The sequence below is a fragment of the Mixophyes fleayi genome, chromosome 5 (genome assembly GCF_038048845.1).
Source record: "Mixophyes fleayi isolate aMixFle1 chromosome 5, aMixFle1.hap1, whole genome shotgun sequence".
Taxonomy (NCBI): domain Eukaryota; kingdom Metazoa; phylum Chordata; class Amphibia; order Anura; family Limnodynastidae; genus Mixophyes; species Mixophyes fleayi.
In genome coordinates, this window is record NC_134406.1 from 125,343,008 (window position 1) to 125,368,828 (window position 25,821).

At 39.4% G+C, this 25,821-nt stretch overlaps 1 protein-coding gene across 2 annotated transcripts in view; it reads left to right on the forward strand.

The window, feature by feature from the left end:
• FRRS1L (ferric chelate reductase 1 like) overlaps positions 1-25,821 on the forward strand; it is a 113,056-nt gene that overhangs the window by 42,474 nt on the left and 44,761 nt on the right. For both annotated transcript variants that reach the window (XM_075212810.1, XM_075212809.1), the window contains exon 3: positions 15,365-15,449. In XM_075212810.1, coding sequence (XP_075068911.1) covers positions 15,365-15,449 — 85 coding nt within the window. The remainder of the gene's footprint in view (positions 1-15,364; positions 15,450-25,821) is intronic.

Consider the following 25,821-nt stretch of genomic DNA (forward strand, 5'->3'; position numbering starts at 1 on the left):
ATGGTTGCGAGGGGCCACAGACCAAAGGTATATCCAGCTTTAGAATTAATCAATGAGGACCTCAAAAGGTATTGGGAAGTAACTCTAACAAAATGCTCTAATGAGCTGATTCAAATTCTGATAAAGCATGATAGTTTACTACTGGAGCAATATACCAAAGAGATAACTGAATTAGGTGAAAAATTGAAAGAATTCGAAAATCTAGATAGTTTTCAGAAAGCGTATGATAAATTTAAGAAGGAGTTGGATCAATTTGAGAAAACAGTGATGGATAAAAAAAATGCATTAAATTTACAAGAGACCGCAAAGATTATCTTAACAACACCGTTTTCAAATGGAAATATAAGAAACCGATCAGTAAATCAGTCTCCTTTACCAGTGTTTCAGAAATTGATTCATCAGAGGGTGAAACAACAGATCTAGCTGTATCATCAAGAGAGGATTCCCTATATAGGAGAGATTTTTTAGGGCTATGCCAAGAAATCGTGATGGGGGAACAAATTAAAATCAGACAGATTTGCAGGGGGGGGGGAAGAAACACAGAAAAAAAGAGAAAAACAATGGAGGAGCAGGAAACCCCGTACCCCCCCTCGGAGAAGCCACACACGAACCAGGTTTTAGAAAATGACTTAAGATCTATGAACCTTACAGATAGACAGCTAAACCCAATTCACATCAAACTATTAAGTAAGGGTCTATAATTTTCTCCATCACACAAGTTCAATAGATTTGAATGGGAGAAGGACTTAATGCTCTTCTCTAGGAAACTACTACTTAAAAAATTCTACTCAAATCAATCTAATACCACTTACCGTTCTGATTCTCAACAAAAATATCTAACGATAGATTTATTTGAAACAGAAGAAGAGAGAAATGCACTCCTCATTTTGGAAGAACTAAACACTGAAGACCATTTTCTAAATAAAGAAATCACACCTCCTAAATTCAAGAAAAAAATCAACTTTCCTCCCGGACATATCTATCTGTCCCCAGATTAAGATCTATAGGGAGTTGGTCTCTAAAGACCTGGACAAATTATTACATCGTACATGCTCACATAATAATTTAGGTGAAGGTAATATGAGCAGAAAAGAAAGAACAGCGTTAAAAGAAATTAAAATTTGGGATGATACCATCATCAAACCCTCGGATAAGGGAGGGAATATCGTCTTGTGGCCTAAAGAACAGTATCTAACAGAAATGTACAGACAGTTGAATGATGTGGAATGCTACCAACGTCTCATCTTCAACTCTACAGCTAATTATTTGTCAATCTATAACAAACTAATAAGACAAGCTTATGAAGAGAGAACAATCTCAAAAGGAGATTATGAATATTTAGGGGTTCATAATCCCAAAATATCAACAATTTACATTATCCCGAAGATACATAAAAATTAACCCAACCCCTCAGGAAGACCAATAGTCTCAGGGGTAGGCTGTCTTACAGAAAATGCAAATAAGTATATAGATTTACATCTACGCAAACATGTAACAAGCCTTGACTTTTATGTGAGGGATACACTAGATGTATTATCAAAACTTAATAATGTTATAGTCAATGACTCCACAAAATTAGCCTCTCTAGAGGTTGAATCATTATATACTAACATCCTACACCAACAAGGCATTAATGCTGTTCGTTATTTTCTGAATATGGAGAAACAGAACAACTTTATTGAATTTCTCCTACAACTACTACAATTCACCCTAACTAAGAACTACTTCATAATTGAATACATTTGAATTCTTTCTTCAAATATGGGGGACGACATGTGCCCCCACATATGCCAATTTATTTTTAGGTTGGTGGGAAAGGGAATATGTTTTCAGTGTCCAGAATGAAAAATATACAAGCCACGTATATCTGTGGCTACGCTACATCAATGATGTTCTAATATTATGGGATGGTCATGACTCTCTCTTTCAGGAATTCGTAAATACTCTTAACACCAACAATATAAATCTTAAGTTAACTTCAGAAATCAATGAGACTACTATAAACGTTTTAGATCTTACAATTATGAACACTAAAGATGGAAGATTAGATACGGATATTTACTGTAAAAAGACAGCAACAAACAGTCTTTTACATTTCACGAGCTCCCATTTCCTCCCGGTGATTAAGGGGGTCCCAAAGGGGAAACTGTTAATAATTAAGAGAAACTGTTCTAACAACACAGTATTTACACAGAGAGCTGGAAAACTCAAAAAAAGATTAATTGATTGTGGATATAGAACGGTGATAAAACGAGCAGAGAAGGCTGTAAGTACAAGAGAGAGAGAATCCCTTATATATCCCTCTCCCCAGTGCCGTAACGAGGGTGGTGCCGTCGCCCAGGGCGCAATGCCAAGGGGGCGCAGCATCCGCCCGCTACCTGCCTCCACACCTTCAGCCCTAAGAGAGAGAGAGAGAGACATTTACTTACAACAGTTTGACGCTTCAGCCCTTAAGTCCGTCCCGCAGTGAAACGCGTATGCGTTCCACTGACAGGAAGTTCGGCGTTCCAAATGCCGAACTTCCTGTCAGTGCGTTCCACTGCGGGACGGACTTAAGGTCTGAAGCGTCAAACTGTTGTAAGTCTCTCTCTTTCTCTCTCTTCCCCCTCATTGAATTATTTAATGTTTTAACTTGCCTATTTCACAATCTTGTGACAATCCTGTCTTCTAAACCATTTTGTATGTATTATTTTGAATCTTAACTAATGATATTTCTGCTAAAGTCAAACAAGTTGTCAGAGTTGCAAATTATATAGAGTAAAAGCAAGAGGGTATAATTGTCATTAATAGACATAGTGCATTTTTTTGCCGCATGGTAGCGCCATATATAATATTTAGCAGTCAATTTACATATACTGGAGCTTTGCTCCAATGTTTGGTTGAGAGACAATGATAACATGTCACAATATATTAAACACACTTAAACCTACACATATTAACTGCATAAAATATTACAATACCTATCGCTATATATTTTGGACAAACTTTAAATGGTCATTAGGGCAGAATGCCGGTTGTTAATTTATTGAAATCCCACCACTGTGTGTGTGTGCATATATATATATATATATATATATATATATATATATATATATATATATATATATATATATATATAAAGAGTTCTTTCAGTAAAGTGCTAGCCACACCCACATTAGGTTGGCCACACCCACTTGTCACATGCCAGTCCCACTTAGATGGGGGGCGCCGGTGCCCTGTCTCGCCCAGGGCACCAAAATTTCTAGTTATGGCACTGCCTCTCCCAACAACAACAAAAAGAGGATAGAAAATAACGATATCAGAATGATAACCACTTATTGTACCGAATGGAAGAATATATCAGCTATCTTCCAATAACATTGGCACATTCTCACATTATATGAAGACCTCAATAAAATTCTTAAAGACAAGGTATCGATCACATGGAGACGTTCCAGAAACCTTAGGGACCAACTGGTCCATAGTACATTTCAGTCACAACGAAAACAATTATCAACAAGACCAAAGGGTTTCTTTCAATGCGGAGTCTGTAAAGCATGCAAATATGGAATCCAAACTAAGGAATATACAGACAAATTTTTGAAGGTATGGAGGATAGAACAATTCCTTAACTGCAATACACCAAATGTAATATATTGCTTATCTTGTCCTTGTCAACTTTGCTATATAGGTATGACCAGTAGACCATTTAAAAAGAGAATCCTTGAACACGTGGGCAATATTCGTAATGCTATGAGGAACAAAGCTAGGTTAAGACTACTCTCCACAGTAGCAAAACATGTTTTACAATATCATGATGCTGATCCAAAACATCTCAAGGCATATGCCATGGAACAAATTAATCTAGGTCTCAGAGGGGGAGATATACAAACTGAGCTCCTCAGACATGAGACCAAGACAATCTTCCTGATGGGGAGTTTGATCCCCAATGGTCTAAATGATTATAGCAATTATATGGTGTTTACTTAAGAAATAGCTAACAATATGTCTTTATCCAAAGATCCAAATATATTAAGTCCCACTATAAATTAGAATTATTACATATGGACCTACAACTCATGAACACTCAATAATTACTCGATATATAACAGGATTATCAATATAGTTACAATTAGTTCATTTTTGAATCACTGTTTTATTTGTTTGCAGTTCCACTACAATTTCATTATGTTTGCACCCATTAAGTTTCATCATCTTGCACTCACCCAACACATATATTAATATTTTAATCACAAACACAATATTTATCTATGTTTCTTAAAAACTCTTAATCAATTGTTTTCACTTATTTGGAATGTATAATTGCCAAAATAAATTATTAACATCACTAACACAATATGTTCTAAGTTAACATACATTTTATATCATAATTGATTTTAGGAGCACTTTATTATAATATCCAATGATCACCATAATTAGAAGGGATTAGCGGCGATTCCAGGAGTGGGCATTATGTATCAAAAACCTCCAGGGAATTGTGACTATCATATTAGCTATCCACTCACAGGTAAGGATTGCTGGGGCGTAGCTGTTTACAATGATCACAACAGAACTAAGCAGCACAAATTGATATATACTTACCTTTTAAGAAACATATACAAGGGACAGATTAGAATTATAATATGCGATCTGTCCATACAGTGGTAAATGTTTTTATCGATACTTAACACCACTAGAAAATATATAGCCAACATACCTATCTTTATTATATCGGAGCTTTACATCTAGTTTGATTAAGGGTCTCTGCATTAACCCCATGAAGGCAAGTTAGGATTAGGGAAGATATGCAGGATCTACCAATTATAATAATAATTTCACCATAAGATATTTACAGTATCAGCTAATCTAGACTTATATCTACTAAGGACAGCAAGCCAGCAGGGTAGTGTTTCTACCTTTTAAATGATTTCTAATCAGGTCAAACAAAATATCTATCCTTTTTTAATATTTCACTTTACAATATTTTAAACTGATCCCAATAAAGTTTAAAGATTTTATATTTTCTCCACATAAAATATCATTTGTGTAAAAAGAGTGCCCTTTATATACTAATCTCTTCTCTTCAAACGAGAGTATCAGCTTATACCAGCTCTTTTTGAAGGATTGGAAGAAATTCATTACTTATGCAAGTCGTGCATAAACCTCTGATCCTGTGGTACTATTTCCATTGGGTCATTTCATTGGGGTTATTTCCACTCTTGGTCTTGGTATCCTGGTTTGCCTACAGGAGTAGGGTGATTGGGTGTCAGTTCCTTACCAAGCTGGAAGAGGGTGAATTGGCCAAGCATCCAGGATCCATAAGCTGTCATCTCTATTCATAAGGAAGAGCCCGGGATTGACCTTACTTGGTAGGAATGTCTGTGCAACGCCTGGACTCTTACTTCTACTGGCTAAATTTTCTACTTTGCTTATGGACCCACTCAGGAGACTGTCAGATTCTGTCTCTCCTAATTCAGAAGCTGCTGATCTGTCTCAATCCACCTTCTCTGCCGCTGAACCTGTGCAAACAGCACCTCTTAAATGTGCTTCTACAAATTTGCTGTTTACTAAGAACTATGGTGTAACAAATTCCCGGTTCACAGGTGGTCCACGCCCCCATCTGACCGAAGAGGAGCGGCGGCGCAGAATAGCTAACAAACTGTGTCTCTACTGTGCTAGTAATAAACACTTTTTACAGGACTGTCCTCTCCGCAGACCACGACAGCCTACTGATGCATCCTCTGTTGTTTTCTCTCTGCATTCCGGATTTGTTTACACTTCACCATTTCTGTTCTCTGGGATGAGACACAATCTGCTAACCCCAGCCGCCTGCCCTGAGGCGCCAGCTCCAGCCGCCTGCCCTGACTCGCAATTATCCTTTGTTCCCGACATCAACTCTATATTTACATCATGCTGCATACATCTAAAAATATTTCCGGAATACGTACATATCTCACACAAGACACTGCAGAAACTTTAATTCATGCACTCATTATCTCCCGCATTGACTATTGTAATTCCCCCCTTACTGGTCTTCCCAAAATCAGACTCGAGCCATTACAATCTATTTTGCACACAGCGGTTAGATTGATTTTCCATGCAAATCGTTTATCATCTGCTGAGTCACTCTGTCATTCTCTACATTGGTTGCCTGTTTTTCAACAAATCTAATCTGCAATTCTTATATCAGACGCCGTCCCCGCTGATTCCCTGTCAGACGGGGAACGGACGTCTGATGCCTCCGTCGGCTGCCGCGGACTTCCGGATATTGGGCGCATGCGCCCTGGTCTCAGTTCCATTGCTAGGCAACGGGACGCTGCTTCAGTATCCGCTGCCGCCTCCGCTCTCCACCAATCACCTCAGTCTGGATCCTATTTAAACCTGCCTCTGGCGCCATTAGGGTGCCAGAGTAACAGGTTCACCACCAGTGTTCCTGGCTTCCGTTGCATCCATACTTCTGAGTATCCTGCTTACTGTATTCCTGTTGTGACCCGGCTTGGCGACATTCTACTTTTCTGTGTGACCCCTTCAGTACTGTGACTTCGGCTTGGCGACTACTCTTCTGGATTACCCTTCTGTACCTGATATTCCTGATTGCTGTGACCCGGAACCGTCTGACCTCTCTTCACTACACTGGTAACTGGCTAATAGAACCGCGACCTGCGTGCCCTGTGCAGCGAAGTCCAAACCTCCTTGCGGGGGTCCCTGGTGAACACCAGGGGTACGTTAGACTCCGCGCCTGTTTGACCAGTTGTGCCAATACCGGTTAGTGTTCATTCTACTCCTGTGCCCCTAGGCCTACGGCCTGACATCTTATACTAACATGCAAGTTCATCAACAAAATTGTACCAATATACATCCCACTTGTCTGAAAATATCTCCCAATTTGACACCTCTGTTCTGCACAAGATCTGCGTTTCTCTTCCACTCTCATCACTTTCTCTCACTTTTTTCAGGCTTTATGGCATTCACTCTCTCGCACCACAAGACTTTCCTCTAGTTTTAAATCCTTCAAGCATTTTCTGAAAGCCTACCTCTGCAGACAAGCTTATAATATTCCTCTACCACCCTCTTAATCTCCCTAGGTTACCCTATAACCACCCTCTACCCAATTAACACAAGAAAATAACCCACTGACCAACATAGTTGTGTGACTGAGCATAGAGCCCACTAAATACTTTGTAACCTTTGCATTCTAGCTGGACAAATATTCAATATAATGTAGCACTTACCCTTGTATATCAAACCATTTTCCCATAGATTGTAAGCTTGCGTGCAGGGCCGTCTTACCTCTCTGTATGTATGTATTGGCCAGTATTGATTTATTACTACAATTGGAGGTTTTGGTAACCACTAACACAGCGCTCTATGATCCTGACTGCAGCCAAAATCTTGGAAAAAGGGTATACAACCTAAAACAATCAAATAACAGTAATATGCCAAGACATTCAGCTCTGTCTGGTTCTCACGAAACACAAAACATAAAAAACTAAAACAGGTGCAGATACACTCCACCCTAATCACAATGTAAACTTGTTCAGTCCTTCATTTGCAAATATTGTGAAACAGTTCATATATTCATTCCTATCTTGCAGAGATGTTAATGGTGATCTTTTCACATCATAAGTGGTTTATTTCAAAGGGATAAGCACATCCCCATCACCTTCGTTGTAACAATATAAGATGGATTCCTACCAGATTGTAGAATATTGTGGGCTTGTAAGTATTTAGAGGACTTCTCCCAACTTAGAATTCCTGTATATCAAAATATCTCACTGTTCATCTCCTCTCCAACATGGATGACATCAGTTTCAATTTACAAGAGAAAGATAAACAGAATCTGGCGTGATATCGTTTAAATGTTCCAAAATTTATTAAAACTACACATAAAATCACAATAATGAGTGAATACTCCTACCAGAGATATGTTCTTTATCGCATATAGGGAAGAAATCAGATGTTATTGGTCCCGGGCTACTTTTCTTCACTTCTATGCCATGCAGTCAATCTCTAGTAAGCTATTAAAAGGTTTTCATAAATCAGTCATACCGTTCCGACGCGTTTCAACCGTCTTGCGGTCTTTGTCAAGGAGATATGACTGATCCTAAACTCCATCGCTACTTAAACCGGATGTAGCCAATCCGGAATAGCTATGATGTCCATATGTCATGCTATGTTAAATATCGGTAAAAGTGTATATTCGATATATTAAATGGTACAATATGTACCGATGGGCATATAATATAATATAAAATGCACTTCCAATATCTATATCTCATAAAAATAGTAATAATTCTCTTAGCTGAACCGTATATGACATATCGATATCCGTGGGAATCTTGGGAAATGTAGTCCACGCCTTATATAGGACTCCAAATGTCAAAAAACGGAAATGACGTATCGCTACCAGCGTTCGCTGACATCAATTCGATCTACAATGATGATATATGCGGCTAGTGTATCTAACATATTTAGATGGAATGTGGCACTTGGAACATAATATAATAATATAATGTAATGAGAATCAATATAAATACGAAGAGAGATACAACGATAGAGATAAGATTGATGATTATCATCATCGTAAATACAATCATATGAATAGGTATTCGGATCCTTTTCACAGAAATAGATTCGAACCTCTGAGGAGTCTAGGGAATGATTCTCCATCTTTTTTAGGGAGGGAAAGAAGAGAAAATCCAAGGACACAGAGATTCTGGAAACAGAAAAGGAACAAGAGATATTAAAGATATCTAAATACAAATGTAAATATGAATCCAAGAAAACCAAAATTAAAACAAAAAGAGGGGAAAAAGGTGGAAATAAAAATAAAAAAATCGATAAATGGTTGACTAAGAAACAACTCAGAAAAATTGAAGAATGAACCCCCAGATAAGGGTAATTCAGAACAAATTGAGGTTTTCAATTTAAGCTCAAAAATCTTGACTGATAGTGAATTATCGTTACTTAAAAGAGGATTGAAATTTGCCCCCACTTCTAAAGTGGATGACTTTGAGATTTTTATTGATACACATAAGTTTTTAAGAAAACTTTCTCTTTAAAAAGTTTTTTAAAATTAATGAAAAGACTGTTTCAGTGGATAAGACTATATCAGACACACCTCAAAATATTCACAATACAAAAATGTTCAAAAATAAATCCAAATTTTATCCCACCCATGTGAAGGGTCCTTATGTAGAAACTTTTGGTAAATTAGTGCTAGATGATCTTAACAAAATCTCACGGGGAAACAATAGTAAATTCCACTCTCAAAATATCTCTAATAAAGAGAAGAAATCTTTGAAAGATCTGCAGAAGGATCGTAGCATTATAATCAAACCTTCGGACAAGGGGGGAGGGTTGGTTGTCATGAATTACGATGACTACATATCGGAGATTAAGAGACAGTTGGATGACACAACAACTTATATGAAGTTGAAAAATGATCCTAGTTTTAGGATTACTAATGAATTTGAGCAATTTCTGACAGATTTTGCGGCGAATACATTAGATAAGGATCAATTTGAGTTCCTTAAGGTGAAAGATCCGTCCACGCCTCATATTTATGTGCTGCCTAAAATCCATAAAAGTATGGTTAATCCCCCTGGTCGCCCGATCATTTCAGGGATCAATAGTATTACGTCTAATCTTTCCACTGTAATTGACTACTATTTACAACCTTTAGTGACTAGAAATCCATCATTTCTCAAGGACACCAAAGATGTCCTGAAACATCTAGACACTATTAAATGGAGAGAAGGTTGGATGTTAGTCACTGCGGATATTACATCCTTATATACTATTATCAACCATCAGAAGGGAGTAGAAGCTATAGAATTTTTCTTAAATACTTCAGACTATTCGGAAAATCTCAAATCCTTTATTATTAAGGGCATTCAGTTTATTTTACAGAACAATTATTTTTACTTTCAAGGTGATTTCTATCTTCAAAAAAAGGGAACAGCCATGGGTACCAGGTTTGCCCCAAGCTATGCCAATCTCTTTATGGCTTATTGGGAACATCAGCATATCAAACTGGGGGTGGACCTGGTATCCTGGCAAAGATATATAGACGACATCCTTTTGGTCTGGCAAGGTAGTCCAGACTCCCTTAAATCATTTTGCACCAGTCTTAACAACAATGATTGGAATATTATATTTACTTTTAATGATAGTACAAGCTCTGTATGTTTTTTAGATTTGGATAAAGATAAGGGGCTAGATTTACTAAGCTGCGGGTTTGAAAAAGTGGGGATGTTGCCTATAGCAACCAATCAGATTCTAGCTGTCATTTTGTAGAAGGTACTAAATAAATGAAAGCTAGAATCTGATTGGTTGCTATAGGCAACATCCCCACTTTTTCAAACCCGCAGCTTAGTAAATCTAGCCCAAGGTGTGTGATCACGTGGTATGCTAGCATATCATATATATATATAAACAATGGTGCTCATAAATAGTATATCAATTACAAACAAAATGACCCAAGCAATTAAGCTATAATATAAAAAGATATCAAGAGTAGATCTAATAAAATATACAAATACCATTGAAAAAAATGTATGTTAAGGTTGCATAAAGCAGTGTACTTCCATCTAAAAGCAGAATGTATAGTAAGCCTTGTCAACATTGTATCATTTTTCAATCTGCCATGAGACTAAAACAATATAATATTTTATCAATAATATTATGCTATAATATTAATAGGAAATTCCTACTAACATTAACCTGCTTGGGAACACTGGCACACTGCTAAATGCCCTCCAACAATTACAAGAGGAACTCCTACATTTTGCATGTTGCCTTCTATGTTCTCCTTTCACTCCTTACCCCAGTGGTTCCCAAACTTTTGCAGTTCGCGGCACCCTTAGAGTCTCCATAATTTTTTCAAGGCACCTCTCCAAAATAATTACCGAGCAGTCCCGTTTTATAAGTAGTTGGGTCAGGACAGAAATACTTATTTAGTACACAGGCCCACCTTATTTTCAGCAGGAAAGAAACTGTGCCGCTGCGCAGGGTCCGCGCCAAAAAGGGCGTGGCCACATTGTGTTGTGGGTGTGGCCAACATGGTGCATTGATACATACTTATCTATGCTTCTGGTGCTGCTTACATCCATCAGGGTGGGAACTTCCTGTAGAGTGAGCAGAGAAGCTCTTAGTCTCACGAGATTACCAAATCTTGTGAGACTTAGAGCTCCTCGGCTTGCTTTGCAGGCTGTGTCCTATCCAGGGACTGGGAGCAGCTATCCGCTCCTTCCTGCTAACTAGAGCTGGATAAATGCTCGGGGGGCCCAGGGTATTTAAGACAGGGGGTCCCTATTATGTAGCATGGTTATCATTTTAGACAAATGCTAGACAAATACGCAGGCAAGACTGTGTGCAATACTGTTAGTTGCACGCAGCTCTGCCTTCACAAGCAGTACAGTGTGAAGCAGGACATACCTCCCAACTGTTCTTGTAGTCGGACCAAATCTCACTAAACGAGTCAGTCACCAAAATTAGGGACAGTTGGCAGACAGTCCTGCTCTCTCCTACCTGTTCTTGTCACTTTTACCACCTGTGGCTGCTGGTGTCTTTAGTTGCTGCTTGTCCGGATCCTGGAATGTTGGAGGCCCTATTTGGGGAAAAAAATGGGTACATGTAATTTAAAAAACTTTAACCAGCCCTAGTGTTTAATCAATACAACCCATGTTTTATAATTAGGCCTCCCTCCAGCCTCAACATTAAAATACTAGAATTCACATTTAATAAATAAACCTATTTCCCTGCCTCCAAACAACCCCAGCATTAAATTAAATAGCATTTACATTTAAGGAATATTACTATTTCCCGCAAACCATCACTGACATTAAATAATTCATATTCACATTTAATAAATATGTGTTGTTTTTTTTCCCAAACAGCCCCACTTTCAATTAATAGCCCCCAAACCACCCAAGCATTAAATTAAAGGTCCAATTACCCTTTCTTAAATTGCTAGGCCCCAATATTAAATTAAAGTGATCCACATCACCCCACAAATAAAATAGCACCAATTTAATAATTAGCCCCCACCTAAACTCCAGCATTAAATTAATAGCCTACCTCCCACATTATATTAACACTCTCCCCCTTTCCTCATGCCTGAGTATGTGCCCCCAATTGATATTAAGCCACCATATAGCCCACAAATCATGTTATGCCATAAAGTTGTGCCCCCATATCATATTATGCCACAATAGTGCCCCAGTTCATATTATGCCACAATAGTGTCCCCAAATCATAATATGCCACAATAGTGCCCCAGTTCATACAATAGTGCCCCCAAATCATATTATACCACAATACTCCCCTCAGTTGATATTATGCAACAATAGTGCCCCCAAATCATATTATACCATACAGTATTGCCCCAAAATCATATTATACCATACAGTAGTGCCCCAGTTCATATTATGCCACAATAGTGCCCCCAAATCATATTATGCCATACAGCAGTGTCCCCAAATCATATTATGCTATACAGTAGTGCCCAAAAATTATATTATGCCACAATAGTGCCTCGAAATCATATTATGCCACAGAGTGAATATAAACATATTAACACCACTAAATTATATTTGTATAAACTTTGAGTTTATATAAATATTCATTGGGAATAATTATGGACTATACAGCATCCTCCCCACTGTTTTTCTGTGTGGCATCCTTTCTCCCCCTGTTTTTCTGTGTGGCAACCTTTCTCATACTTGCCAACTCTCCCGGAATGTCCGGGAGACTCCCGCATTTTGGGTGGGTCTCCCGGATTCCCGGGAGAGTGTGGCAATCTCCCGCATGTGCCCGAATTAGGGCCAAAATGCCGCGACTCTCCAGGAATCTGTCAAATGACACATTTTGCATCATTATGTCACGGGGCGGGGCAAAATTACGCAATTTCGGAGCCCCCCCCCCGCATGCCCACCTGCCACCGAGAGGCTCCCGGACACCAACTGAAAAAAGTTGGAAAGTATGACCTTTCTCCCCCCCCCCCCGTTTTTCTGTGTGCATCCCTTCTCCCCTTCCCTTTTAGTGTACCTACCTTCTCAGCTTCTTTTCTCTTCTTGTTTATGTCTTTTTCTCCTTTCTGCTCGTCTGACAGCTTGCAGCAGGACCCAGAAAGATTTGGATGTGCAGCGTTGCGTGCTGCTCATGTGATCTGGTGGCTGGTTCCTGGGGAGGAGCCAGCCACCAGGCTGTCAGTGTCAGTGCATTCAGAGTTCACTGACTGCCTGTGACCTGACCATTGGCCCTTCTGGCATTTGCCAGAAGTGACAGGTGGCCAGTCCGGCCCTGTGCAGTGGCGGATCCAGGGGGCTTGCTGCCGGCGGCTGCACACTGTGCAGGTCCTTTCAGCAGTGACAGGGTGCTGCCCGGCTGCTCTGATTGTGTTTTAAACACAATCAGAGCAGCGGGGCAGCACACTGTCACTGCCGAGCAGACCTGCACATACTGTGCAGCCACCGGCAGCCTTAGAAATTAGAAAGGGGCAGGGCCTAAAATGCCCCCCCTAAAATCGCCCGGGGTATAGCAATAGTCTGGATCCGCCCCTGGCCCTGTGTACAGATGTATTATAAAAACACAGTTAGAGACTGATGTTTGCACCATCTTTTACACCTGTGCACAGTTCATGCTTGCCTTCTCTCTCATAATATCTGGGAGACTCCCAAAATTTGGAAAAGCAGGGCTCACTCCCGGATCCCCCACACTTCACCACTGAATGCCATGCTGTGAATTGGGGCATTGCAATTCAGTGGTGAGTTCATGGTAATGTTATTGCATCACCACGTCCCATCTCAAACTGTTACCTAACCTCCATTTGGCAAGTATGGAAGAGTTAATATTTATTGTGAACCACTTTACTGTAGTTTTATTCAGGAGTGTCAGGATGGTACAGACGGCAACTCTTGTAGTTCCAAACAAACAGCACAAACCCAGCTATCTAACCTTCCTCCCCAGCACTAGCTGGCTAAACCCTTTATTAATCACATTTGCCAATACAGACTTCAGATTGATGACTGTTCCTGGATCCAGTATGCTGCGTGTCTGTGTCTTCCAGGGATCTTTATTTCTGTCTGATCTGTGCTGTAAAGACATGGGGAGATGAAATGCATTTCTACAGCCACAGAACATGGTCTATGAAAATGGGAATGGGAATCTAAAGTACACAGCCACTGTGCGGATATAAGAAACATTGGACCATATACAGACCATTGGATCATATACAGATAAGCTGTTGATTGTTTTCTATCTGGTACGCATTTACACACTATAATGGGAGTGGTGTGCACTGTATTTGTCTGTTAAAAAGATATTACAGTATCTCTGGTTCTTGTTCTGCTCTTTTTGGGTTTACATCATTGAGCCTATCATGATGTCCTTGAAAATTCTGTAATGAGGTTCTGATATGCCTGAATAACTTGGCAGTCTTATACGCATATATACTTCACTTAAGGAGTTTGAAATATACTCTTGCATACTACAATATTGGGAGCCCTACCCCTCCTGTGTATTTGTATAATATATATATATATTATATATATATATATATATATATATATATATATATATATATATATATATATATATAATATAAATGTCTAGTGGCGTGTGTTAGTCTGTCTGTGTGTGTGTGGAAAAAATAAAACCAAGCTGCAGCGCCACCTGCTGGGCGGAGTTATACACTGACCTACTAAATTCTTAGTGTGTGTGGAAAAAAAATTCAGAAAGGGCTGAAATTTGGTATACTAAGATGTTTTTAATTTGTTAATTTAATTTGTTAATTGTTAAAAGTGTTTAGAAAGATTTTAAAAATATATATATATATATATATATATTTCTTGAAGGAGAAGTGACAGTTGGGAGTGGTTGGTGGTTGCCGGGGGTGACAGTGGGGAGTGGTTGGTGGTTGAGGCCTGGGCTATGGCCCAAATGCATGGCAAGAACCTTTTTAACACCTTAAGTAGCTTGATTTGACTAGAATGCATGAGTATCATGCACGGGTTAACTTGTGTATATATATATATAACAGACAGAAAAAGAGGTAAGAGGACGCTGCTCACATGTTTACAATCTGTAGGACAATAGGGGTTTGATACATGAAGTTAAGTGCTACATATTACATATTGGTCCATCCAAATCAGGGGCACACGCATAATTGTTAGGGGGGGTTCCCCCCCCCCACCCCAAAAAAAATGTTTCTTAGATTTATGTAACAGGATTGGGGTTTTCAAATAAGTCTACCATGATATTTTGTAGCTGAGCTATGCCTAGATTCAATTGGGAATCTTCCGAGGCATTAATCACATCTCATGGAAGCAGGAGCCCTTTATTAAGGACAAATATAAATTAACATTTATTTATTTATTTGCAGGGTATCCTTTCCCCACAGCTCCTCCAGTTGATCCATTTGCAAGGATACGTGTAGATGATTGTGGAAAAACTAAAGGATGCTTTAGGTCAGTATATAAAATGTTCTATATATTCACAATGTAATTAACATGTAAATTTGACAGTTTTGATGTGTTTTAGTACTCTTCTCTTGCTTTAGTCACGTCTTGGAAATAAGGCTAAAGTTAAATCATATGTTAATATGATTCGACCATCACAACAAGGTACTTTATTCATTGGTATTCCAGATACATCTACATATAAAAAAAATTCCCTTTTATGCCCTACAATAGAAACCCTTACGTATTATATGGCGGATGTTGTAACATTCAAGAGAACCTGGATTCTGTAATTCTACTGAACCAATTAAAAAAATCCTAATTTTAAATTCCTGTTGTAATACAATGCTAGCTTCAAAGCCCCATAAAAGTGACACATTTGAACTTAAACATTTTTGTTATTGCGGTTTATTAAAACACTTACACTGCACCAACATATATTGACTCATGCAGACAGTAATTGTAAACAACATAAGCATAAAAGGGCAGCACAAAGGACTTAAGTTTACGTATTTAGAGCACATTCTTGAAGCTTATTAAGTGTGGTGTGTGGCTTGATGGCCATTATAGCAAGACACATTTTACTATTGGTGTCGATTGGGCCTTATTTTATGAGCTCTGTCTCTTGCACATTACAATAAAAATCTTATCAAAATCAAAAAAGAAAGGGGGATTGGCCTCTTATTGTAATTCTCTTACATATAGCATATTGTTCGTTTATATAGGTAGCCTGATTAATAAGTCATAGAAAAGTTATTGTATAGTTATAATTATTATGATGATGTTAAATTATCGGATATTTCTATCTGAATAATAGTCCATATATTTCCCTAATGAGTAAAAATTATTAAAAATCTAAGTTGAGGCCACTTGGCGAAAGTATACCTAGATTGAAAATCTACCTAGCGTCCGCTCTAGAGATATTGGCCAGGTAGTTTACTCCTGTCCAGGGCACTATCATATTTTTGATCCCTATAAATGTCAGAGTTGATGGGTCCTCGTTGTGATATTTTGCATAATGATCAGAAAGACTATGTACGTCCACTCTCCTTTTAATATTCCTGCAGTGTTCTCCTAATCTTATTTTCAAGCTTCTTGTGGTGCAGCCCAAATATTGTAGACCACTTGGACACTGTAGAAGATATACCACTCCAACAGTCACACATGTCACTTTTTTTCTAATGTTGCTGACTTTGTGGTATGAACCTTTGTCATCTTAGAAGCCTGACATGTATTGCAGAAATAAAAAACAGCTTTTTGCATTCAACCAGGTTTCTTTTGGGGCTCTCTTATCAAAATGGATGGCACTCGTCACTAAGATTTTGGGCTTTCTTAAAAATTATTCTGGGTTTCTCTGGTATAATGCCATAATTTTCCTCACCGTTTCTGCTTTTCCATTGAATTTTGTTGTGAACCTAACTTGGTTCTCTGTGTTCATATTCTCATTTTTCTCTAATAGAAAGACCAGGGTCTGCATTGTGTCTTATAAATAATGTATTTAACATATTAGGAAATGCATTTGACAGAAAGGCTACACCCTGATGACATGTGACATAATCCATAATCTTGTTAGTGCCCTTATAGAACACAACGGTTGCAAATACATAGAGAACATCTTGAAAGCTGAATCCAGTATGAAGAAATCACAAATCTATTTCATTGTGAAAACGATCATGTTCATACGTGAACACAACTATTTTTGGTTTGAGCGTGAGTGCGAAAGACAGGTTCATGACACCACAATGGGAACACTGTTTGTTTCCAGCTAAGCAAACCTGTTTTATAGCATAGTAGGAAAACCTCTCAATTTTTAATAATAGCCCATTTCAAGGTTATATCTTAAAGTGGCAAAGATATATTGATGATCTATATATGAACAAGGAGTCAGGAGGCGATATCTGTAAGTCTTAAGTCCATAGAATTCAGAAGGACAGAGTCCAGAAGAGAATTACTATTCCTCCGCCATTGAATATTCATGGCGCAAAAACTCCCTACATGCCCACTGCATACCATTTATCCCTGAAGACGCCAAATATAGTGAAACACATAGGCTAAGGAAGAGACAATACGTACAAATCATTTTAACACCCGATACACTGTACAAGGAATCAGAACAAGGCAAGCTACACTTTTATGCTGTCACAACAATTAACAACAGTGGTTAAAATCAGCAGATTAGTGAACTCAACTCCCGAGTACAAGGCAGCAATATGGGTCACCTTTCACCCGAAGTTACATCTCCGGGAAGGAATCCCACATTTATGTGAGGAGAAGGAAGCCATGTTGTACCGAGGAAACCGTTGACACAGCAAGAAGAACCCACAGTGAATGTATATGGAATTTCAAACCATTGAATAAGTGACCCTAGAGTTGAATTAAACGAATGTGTGCACACTAAACTTGCAATTCCAGCACATTGATTTTTGCTGATCTTTTGTTCACGCAGTTAATTTGTGGATGAGGATCCACCACTGGGGCAAGTTTTTTTTTATGTCAAACAATTGTCTTTCGACAACTGAAAAAGGAACTTTACTAAGTGCAACATAGTATACAAAGTATCCAGAGACTTTCATTGTATACCTTGAATGAAATACAATATTCCTATAATGAGTTTTTGTATCAATATTGAATGTGTGCTTCAGCTGGTACATTTAAAGGCCAGCAAGACTTCTAGCAGGCTTATGCACCTTAAGCAGTATGGATAATATAATATTGATTTTTTTTTTCATTATCTTATTATCCATGCTACTTAAGGTGCATAAGCCTGCTACACTTACACACCAACTATTAGACACACAATCCTTACCCTAAGTGCCTTGGAGTTCACTCTATTATAGAAGAAACCTTAGTTTGCTGACTTGGGGATTCCCAGTTCCTGCAAATATCATTTCTCATATATTGCTGTTCCTGAACACATTAGGCACTGAAGGAGCCTTTTTTTTGCCCAGATAGTTGGCCACAATCGCAAAATATAAATCGTAGTCTACCTCCACCTGGAGACCAACACCTCCCATTTAACTTAATCTGGGTCCCTTGCCATTGAGCAGTTTCCTGAAGGGGCAGCAGCACACACATCTCGATGACTGAATTAGGTAGCATTGGGCCAATGTCAGAGCTGTGACATTGGCCACCAGAGACCCTTTTTTAGCCTTTACTGAGGGTGGACCTGCAAAATTCTGTGACCCAAAAATGGCTTAATTTACAGCTTGTATAAACACCTACCACAATCACTGAAGCATGCCTTTCAATGAGATCCATTCCATGGCCCAAATTCTGAACCAAACTGCAGTCAAAATTACAACTTGGCCCAACGCCTACACTGCAGCCTCATTAATGGACTATCTGGCAATTTACTCTCCGACCTTACTTGAGCATTCATTAATAGCCTCACCAGCAACCTGCCTTGCATCCTTTTCTTCAGCTCGAACCAAGACCTCCAGGGCTGCCAATCTCACTTGTGGTATATCATCCAAACTTACCTGAGTCATCCGCTGTAACCTTATTTGTGACCTGACCTGCAGCCTACTCCCTGGCCTGTTCCAAGGACTCCATTGCAGACTAACTAAAGGCACAATCTCTGGTCTATACCCTGATCTGATTTGATGCCTCTATTGCGGACTAGCTAGAAATCCACCCTACATCCTGGCCTGACTTGAGGCCTTCAATGTGGAATATGCAGCATCCAGAGCAATAGGCTACTCTCTGCCCTGTACTGAGGCCTGTACTGCAGCCAACCTAGGGGCCCAACATACGATTTACCTACCAACCTGACTCAAGGCTCTTAATGCTGTCTAATTAGTGGCCCAACCTGCAACTTTATTCCTGATCTGATCTGAAGCTTCCACTTAATTTATAACCCACATATCTTCTTAAATGGTCTAAATAATGACCTGCTCCATATAACTGATGTTTTGATCTGCAATCAACTCAAATTTGACTTCATCTAGACTTGACAGCTTCACCAAAAGCTTGACCTCTATACAGGCCATAGTTGTTATAGGACATTCTGATTCCCAAAAGAACTATAGAGCATTGAACCCCAACAGTAGCAAGAATTAAAAAAAGCCTGGTTACACCATTCTAGTCTCTCCAATAATGACCTACTTTGCATAACCAACGATCTGATCTAGAGTCATATTCATTCTATACACATCTGGCAGAAAACACGCACCACCTGGCTAGAACTCAGGATGATGCAGGACCCACAATCTCATCAGCACCCAAACTATTGTCCCAACGCCCACTGAATATGGACTGGTCTACAGTCACTAAAAGTTCCAAGACACTGTGAGCTAAACATGATATTGATAAGATTGTTCTAATTCTACTGTTCATTTTTTTATTTTACTAACTGAATCCATTAATATACATACAATAACGTATGTAAGACGATATATACTTGAATCAAAAATGTGACCTCACAATCTTAACTAATTATCTAACTATTACTTCTCAGAGAAAAACTGGATTCCCTCACCCTCATCTATTAGCTCTCTCTATTTATAAATAATACTATTATTATTGTCAGTATATTGGTTTAAAGTTCTAGTGGCTGGTGTTATTTTAATACAGTATGTTCTATATGACCTTACAGTGCTTGCTTGCACTTTTTGCCATAGCTGTGTGTTATCATTTTCCTTAGTGTCCATATTTTTAACTCTTAATTCTACTGGTCCAAACGTGAGCATTAATAACTCTTGGCAATCTTATGATACACCTCTTCCTGGGCATTTTACCCTTGGTTAGTTTATGGGTACTTTTTGCACCGATTCACTTTAAACTCAGTCATCACCGTTTGGTACTACCTACATCAAAATGGACTTATCCCCTCACTCCCAAACCCTTATTTCCATACCTCTACAGGAAGAAAGTATTAACCTTTCTACAAAACTAAATCTCACTCTACACAAAGATTTCTTTCTACAATTCCTCTCCAACTTTAGTGCCTGTACAAATAACATCACATAATGTTAAGAGGCTTAACAGCCCCTAGAAAACGGGTAGGATTTTTGCTTCCTTAACTTAAACTTTTTAGAGTTACCTGTCTTCAATACAGTTCTGAATGCAATCTGTTTAGATAGATTGAAGCTCACCTTCTTAATCACACAACTAAACACAACTATGCAAATTTCTAATTGAATACTTCATGATTAACAATACTTCAGAAATCTCCCCTAAGATTCTCTGGGAAGCCCATAAAGCAGTGCTAAGGGGATATCTGATCGATTTGACTTCTAGAGCTAAAAAAGATAAATTAACTATAACAATGGAGCCAACTAAACAGTTTCAAGATCTTGAAAACCAACATAAACTATCACTGGGCCCATAAACTTAAATAACTCAAACAAACATTTCTGAAAATGGAAATAAAACTAACAAAATCTTAGCTACTAGTTTAAAAATCAAGATCTTTAATGTTAATCTTATGTCAATCAAAAACACCCTCAGGACATCTCACCTATGATCCTAAAACCGTTCAAGAATTTCAAAGTTATTATACCAACTTATATAAATAACTTGCCTCAACATTTAGATATTGTCTCTTTTACAATAGAAACCCTTACTATAAATGTCTTACACTCCTACAACTGCATCACCAATCAGAACAATATCTCTGTTAAAACTTTTTATTTCTCAGGAATTTATTGAAAAAAAATATACTGATGTTCAAATGCCCTGTCTTCACTCCTTGTTTAACACAGCACTGCAAGACAACCCTTCCATGCTTGAAGCCTGCATAATGATTATTCATAAGGAAGGTAAAAACAAGTCATAACTGTGTATGCTACAGCCCATTTCCTTCCTGAATAATGACATCAAGCTTTACATCAATATTCTCACTAATCGCTTAATTCAACTTCACTATTCATAGTACACTATGATCATTTCAAATTTACTTCAGGTTGCCAATCTAGAGATAATACTAGAAAGATAGTTCATTCAAATCACTAATACTAGTAAGACCCCAATGGTCAGTCTCTTCCTTGACACAAAAAAGGCCTTTCATACAATCTCCTGGCAATTTATGCTCCAAAGTTTTGACATACATGTAATTTTGTGTCAGACAATCAAGGGCTATGCACCTTGCAAATGGTCAGAATAATGATTAATGGTTCTCCTTCAAATTTAGTTTACCTTCACAACGGCACTCTACCGGGATGCCCATTATTCCCTTTGATCTTCACTTTAGTGAGAGAACATCTGGCTGCATTAATTAGATCCTCAAAATATGTGCATGGAGTGGATGTGGGAGACACCAGTTATAAAAAGTCGTTGGTAAAGCTTCTGGATATAAAATTAAGATACAGAAAATATTACCTTTGCTTTTAATCTTACCTAGTAACCTAAAAATATCAAGTTTAGCTATTAAAATGAATATAATCCCAAAATGTCTATACCACTTTCAAACTTTTCTCGTAGGAGTCGCATATTCGATCATTGATGGTATCCAAGTTTGAGGATCAAAAAAGTAATACACAAAAAAATCAATAATCAAAAAAATCAATAAAAAAGAGGTCAGTCTTTCTCAGACATCAAACTTTACTATTGGGCAACTAGTGAAGATAACTTCAACTTTTGCTCCTTCCAACACAATCTGATTTTTGAATATAGAAACTAAACTCTTATGTCTTAATTCTCTCTCATCTACATGGTGCCTCCCAAAATCTCACAAACCTACCAACTAAGTCCTCCACCCAACCCTCAAGTTCACCTCAAAATGATCTGACTCTTATGCACTCAAACTAAATCTCTCTTTTATCAACTCACCTATTACCCCCATATGGGACAACTCAAATTTTCACCCTGGCATCATCAATTCTTGAATCCAAACTGGTATCTGATTCATTACTGTGAGATCATTTTGCCTCGCCATCTGGTATTCACCAAAAATTCCCTTAATCGAGTCCAAGACGATTTGAATATTTGCAAATGAGACACTCCCCCCTCTGAAACTTTTTACATCCTCTCCTCCTTCGAGACAGTCTGTCTTCAATCTTGATTATGTAGATGCATGATTTCCCTTATCAACAATATGTCACTTGACTTAACTACATATTCCCAAGGAAGAGATAAGCGGAAACAGAAGAAAGATTTTGCTGGAGGAGGGTCGTTGGGAGGAGGTAAGAGACAGAACAGTTTAAGCCTTAATATTCACCTCGATGAAAGAGATGGTGTACAAACTTTACTATAGATGGTATTACACACTTGACAAACTTAATAAAATATCTAGAAGACTGGATTTGGCTTGGTGGAGGAACTGGAGCCACATGAGAATCCTTTATCACATATCGTGGAGTTTCACAAAGATTTCTCTTCTTGGAAAAAAGTGCATAACCTACTCAATTTTCTAATAGAATATCCTATTTCTAAAGATCCCTGAATTTTTTCCCCTCTGCAACCCCTCTCCCCCAATCCTAACTAAACAATCTACAAAACTGACCTGCCATAGCCTACCTGTGTGCAATATGCCTAACATAGGAAGCAAAGTGAAGCCAATTTTCTCTTTTCTATACTTAAAAATTGCGTATGTCATGTTGCATGTTTGGATTACATATAATGCACTACAAGTCAGAACTTTTTGCGCGTGAACCCCTTGGATCTTTAGAAGAAGGCAAGGGCGGTTTAATCAACTGGATTTTTAGATTCTTAGATCTGCCCAACTTGGCACTACTCCTAGCAAGGCGTGGAGTCTAACGAACGGATGGTTTTCACCAGGGACCACCGCAAGGTGGTTTGGACTTAGCTGAGTCCGTCCACAGGTCGCGCCCTTACCAGGGTGTCAGGCGAGACCCTTTAGGGGAGTAAGCAGAATAAGAAGAATAAGATGCTGCAGGGAAACTGGAACACAAGGCCTGTAGCCAAAGGGACAGTGGAGTCAAATGGAGCTTAAGCTCTTCAGCTAGCGGCACAATGGAGACAGATGAAGCATAAGCTCCTTGGCCAGAGGCACAGTAGAGACAGGTGGAGCGTATGCTCTATGGCCAGAGGCACAGTAGAGACAGGTGGAGCGTAAGCTCTTTAGCCAGCGGCACAATGGAGAGAGGTGGAGCGTGAGCTCTTTAGTCAGCGGCACAGTGGAGACAGATGAAGTGTGAATTCTTTAGCCAGCAGCACAATGGAGACAGAGGGACCGTAAGCTCTTTAGCCAGCGGCAGAGTGGAGACAGATGAAGTGTGAATTCTTTAGCCAGCGGCACAATGGCGACAGATGGACCGTAAGCTCTTTAGCCAGCCGCACAGTGGAGACAGATGAAGTGTGAGTTCTTTAGCCAGCGGCACAATGGAGACAGATGGACCGTAAGCTCTTTAGCCAGCGGCACAGTGGAGACAGACGAAGTGTAAGTTCTTTAGCCAGCGGCACAATGGAGACAGATGGAGCGTAAGCTCTTTAGCCAGCGGCACAGTGAAGATAGGTGGATCGTGAGCTCTTAGCCAGCGGCACAGTAAAGACAGGTGGAGCGTAAGCTCTTTAGCCAGCTGCACAGTGGAGACTGATGAAGTGTGAGCTCTTTTGCCAGCGGCACAGTGAAGACAGATGAAGTGTGAGTAATTCAGCCAGACACACAGCGGAGACAGATGCAGCTTGAGTAGTTCAGCCAGCGGCACAGTGGAGGCAGGTGAAGCATGAGTTGTTCTGCCAACGGCATAGCAGAGACAGGTGAAGTGTGAGTTGTTTTGCCAACGGCACAACGGAGACAGGTGCAGTGTGAGTAGTTCAGCCAGCAGCACAGCGGAGGCAGGTAGGCGCTGAAGATCCAAAGTAGAACGCAGGAGACAAGACGGTAAGTCTAACCAGGCAGGTAACTCGATCAACAGGCACTGAGGAGAAGGGGGAAGTGCCTTTTAAAGTTTGGAGCCAGGCTGATTAGCCAATAGAGAACATGCAGAGGACATAAAGGATAGAGTCCGCGCATGCCCAGAACCAGAGTCAGGATGCCAACAGCTGAAGCGTGAATCAGTGAGGAACAGGTGAGCGTGTCGGTCTTCGGTTATGGAAGCCGAACGACCATCGTGTGACAGCTCTCTTTTTCCACTTTATAACTACTCCCTCTCATAACATTTAAGACTCTCTGAAACATACAATCTACACAATTTGTTATCCCTTCTGTGACGCGATGGGTCTGACAGCCATCATTTTCCCCATCTGTCATTTTAAACACTTAGAATGAAAGTTGCTTGTGCTTAGGTGAACATTGGGTTGCATTAATCTATTAACCTCATTTGTTACATAATCTAAGTGTGTATAAAAACCTATGAGATGGACTTAAGTTGACCATATTATTCTTAAATAAAGCCAGGTGGGTTACATGTATTCATCTGAACATTATATCGGATTACAACATGGTGGATGTACTGTTTCCTGACTAAGGCATCCCCCCCCTCTTACAGACAGGAAGCTGAGATTAGCTGGAGCCCCTCTGACATCACAAATGACTGGAAGGGGTTAAAACAGGGAGGCTCTCTTACTTAACCAGGAATAAGTCAATCAGCAACTGGTTGGAGCAGCTATTGTTTCCCCTGGATCTGTTTCAGACTCCTAGTCTCCAAAACAGCAGGAGGGAAAGCCATGAGGGAAGGACAGCTCTCCACTCCCATCTCCACCCCCCTAATACCTGCCAGCCAATCCCAGTATCTGTGACCTGTGGATAACCCTGCAGGGAGGGATTCCACACATGGGAAATGTTGTCCCTTTAAGAAGGCCTGCAGGAGAGATTTCTGTGTGTGGGATTTTTGCTTCTAGAAGCTACTGGCGTTGGAGTTTTGACTGCTGCCCGTGTGCTGAGGAGGAATTTACCTGGAAGTATTGTGGCTATTGGATTACAAGCTTTTCCTGCACTTGCAGACTTGTCTGCTCTGCCTGGCTTATTCTATTAATCACGGACATCATCCTTCCCCTATTACTTGGACTGGTAAAGAAAACCTATTTTCGTTATAAACAATTTGGGGTTATTGAACACTGGGGTGTTACTGGGTGATGGTTGAAGTTTGGTGAACACTGGGTGTTGTTTGAATTATGGTTTGATATATATATAAGCTATTGTTTGCAGTTAGCTGTAATAAAGATACCATTGTATCCACACCTTTTCTTTGCCTGTGTGATCCTGAACCCCTTGATACCAGGACTTTCTTCTGGGTTCCTACCCTAACATCCTGGTATCATCACAAATGGTGGCAGCGGTGGGATCACACAGTCCTGATGTTCAGGTAGAGTGCAGGGGGTTGTATCGTGATACACCCAAGGCTCTGCAAAGTAAAGGTGCAATAGCTTACCAACACCACCTTCAATTTATAACTCAGTAGTTAACCAGTTGCTATAATGTCCAGATTGCCAAAGACAGTTGCAAGTGCCAAAAGCAAGAGGCAAGGGAAGATGCTGCCTA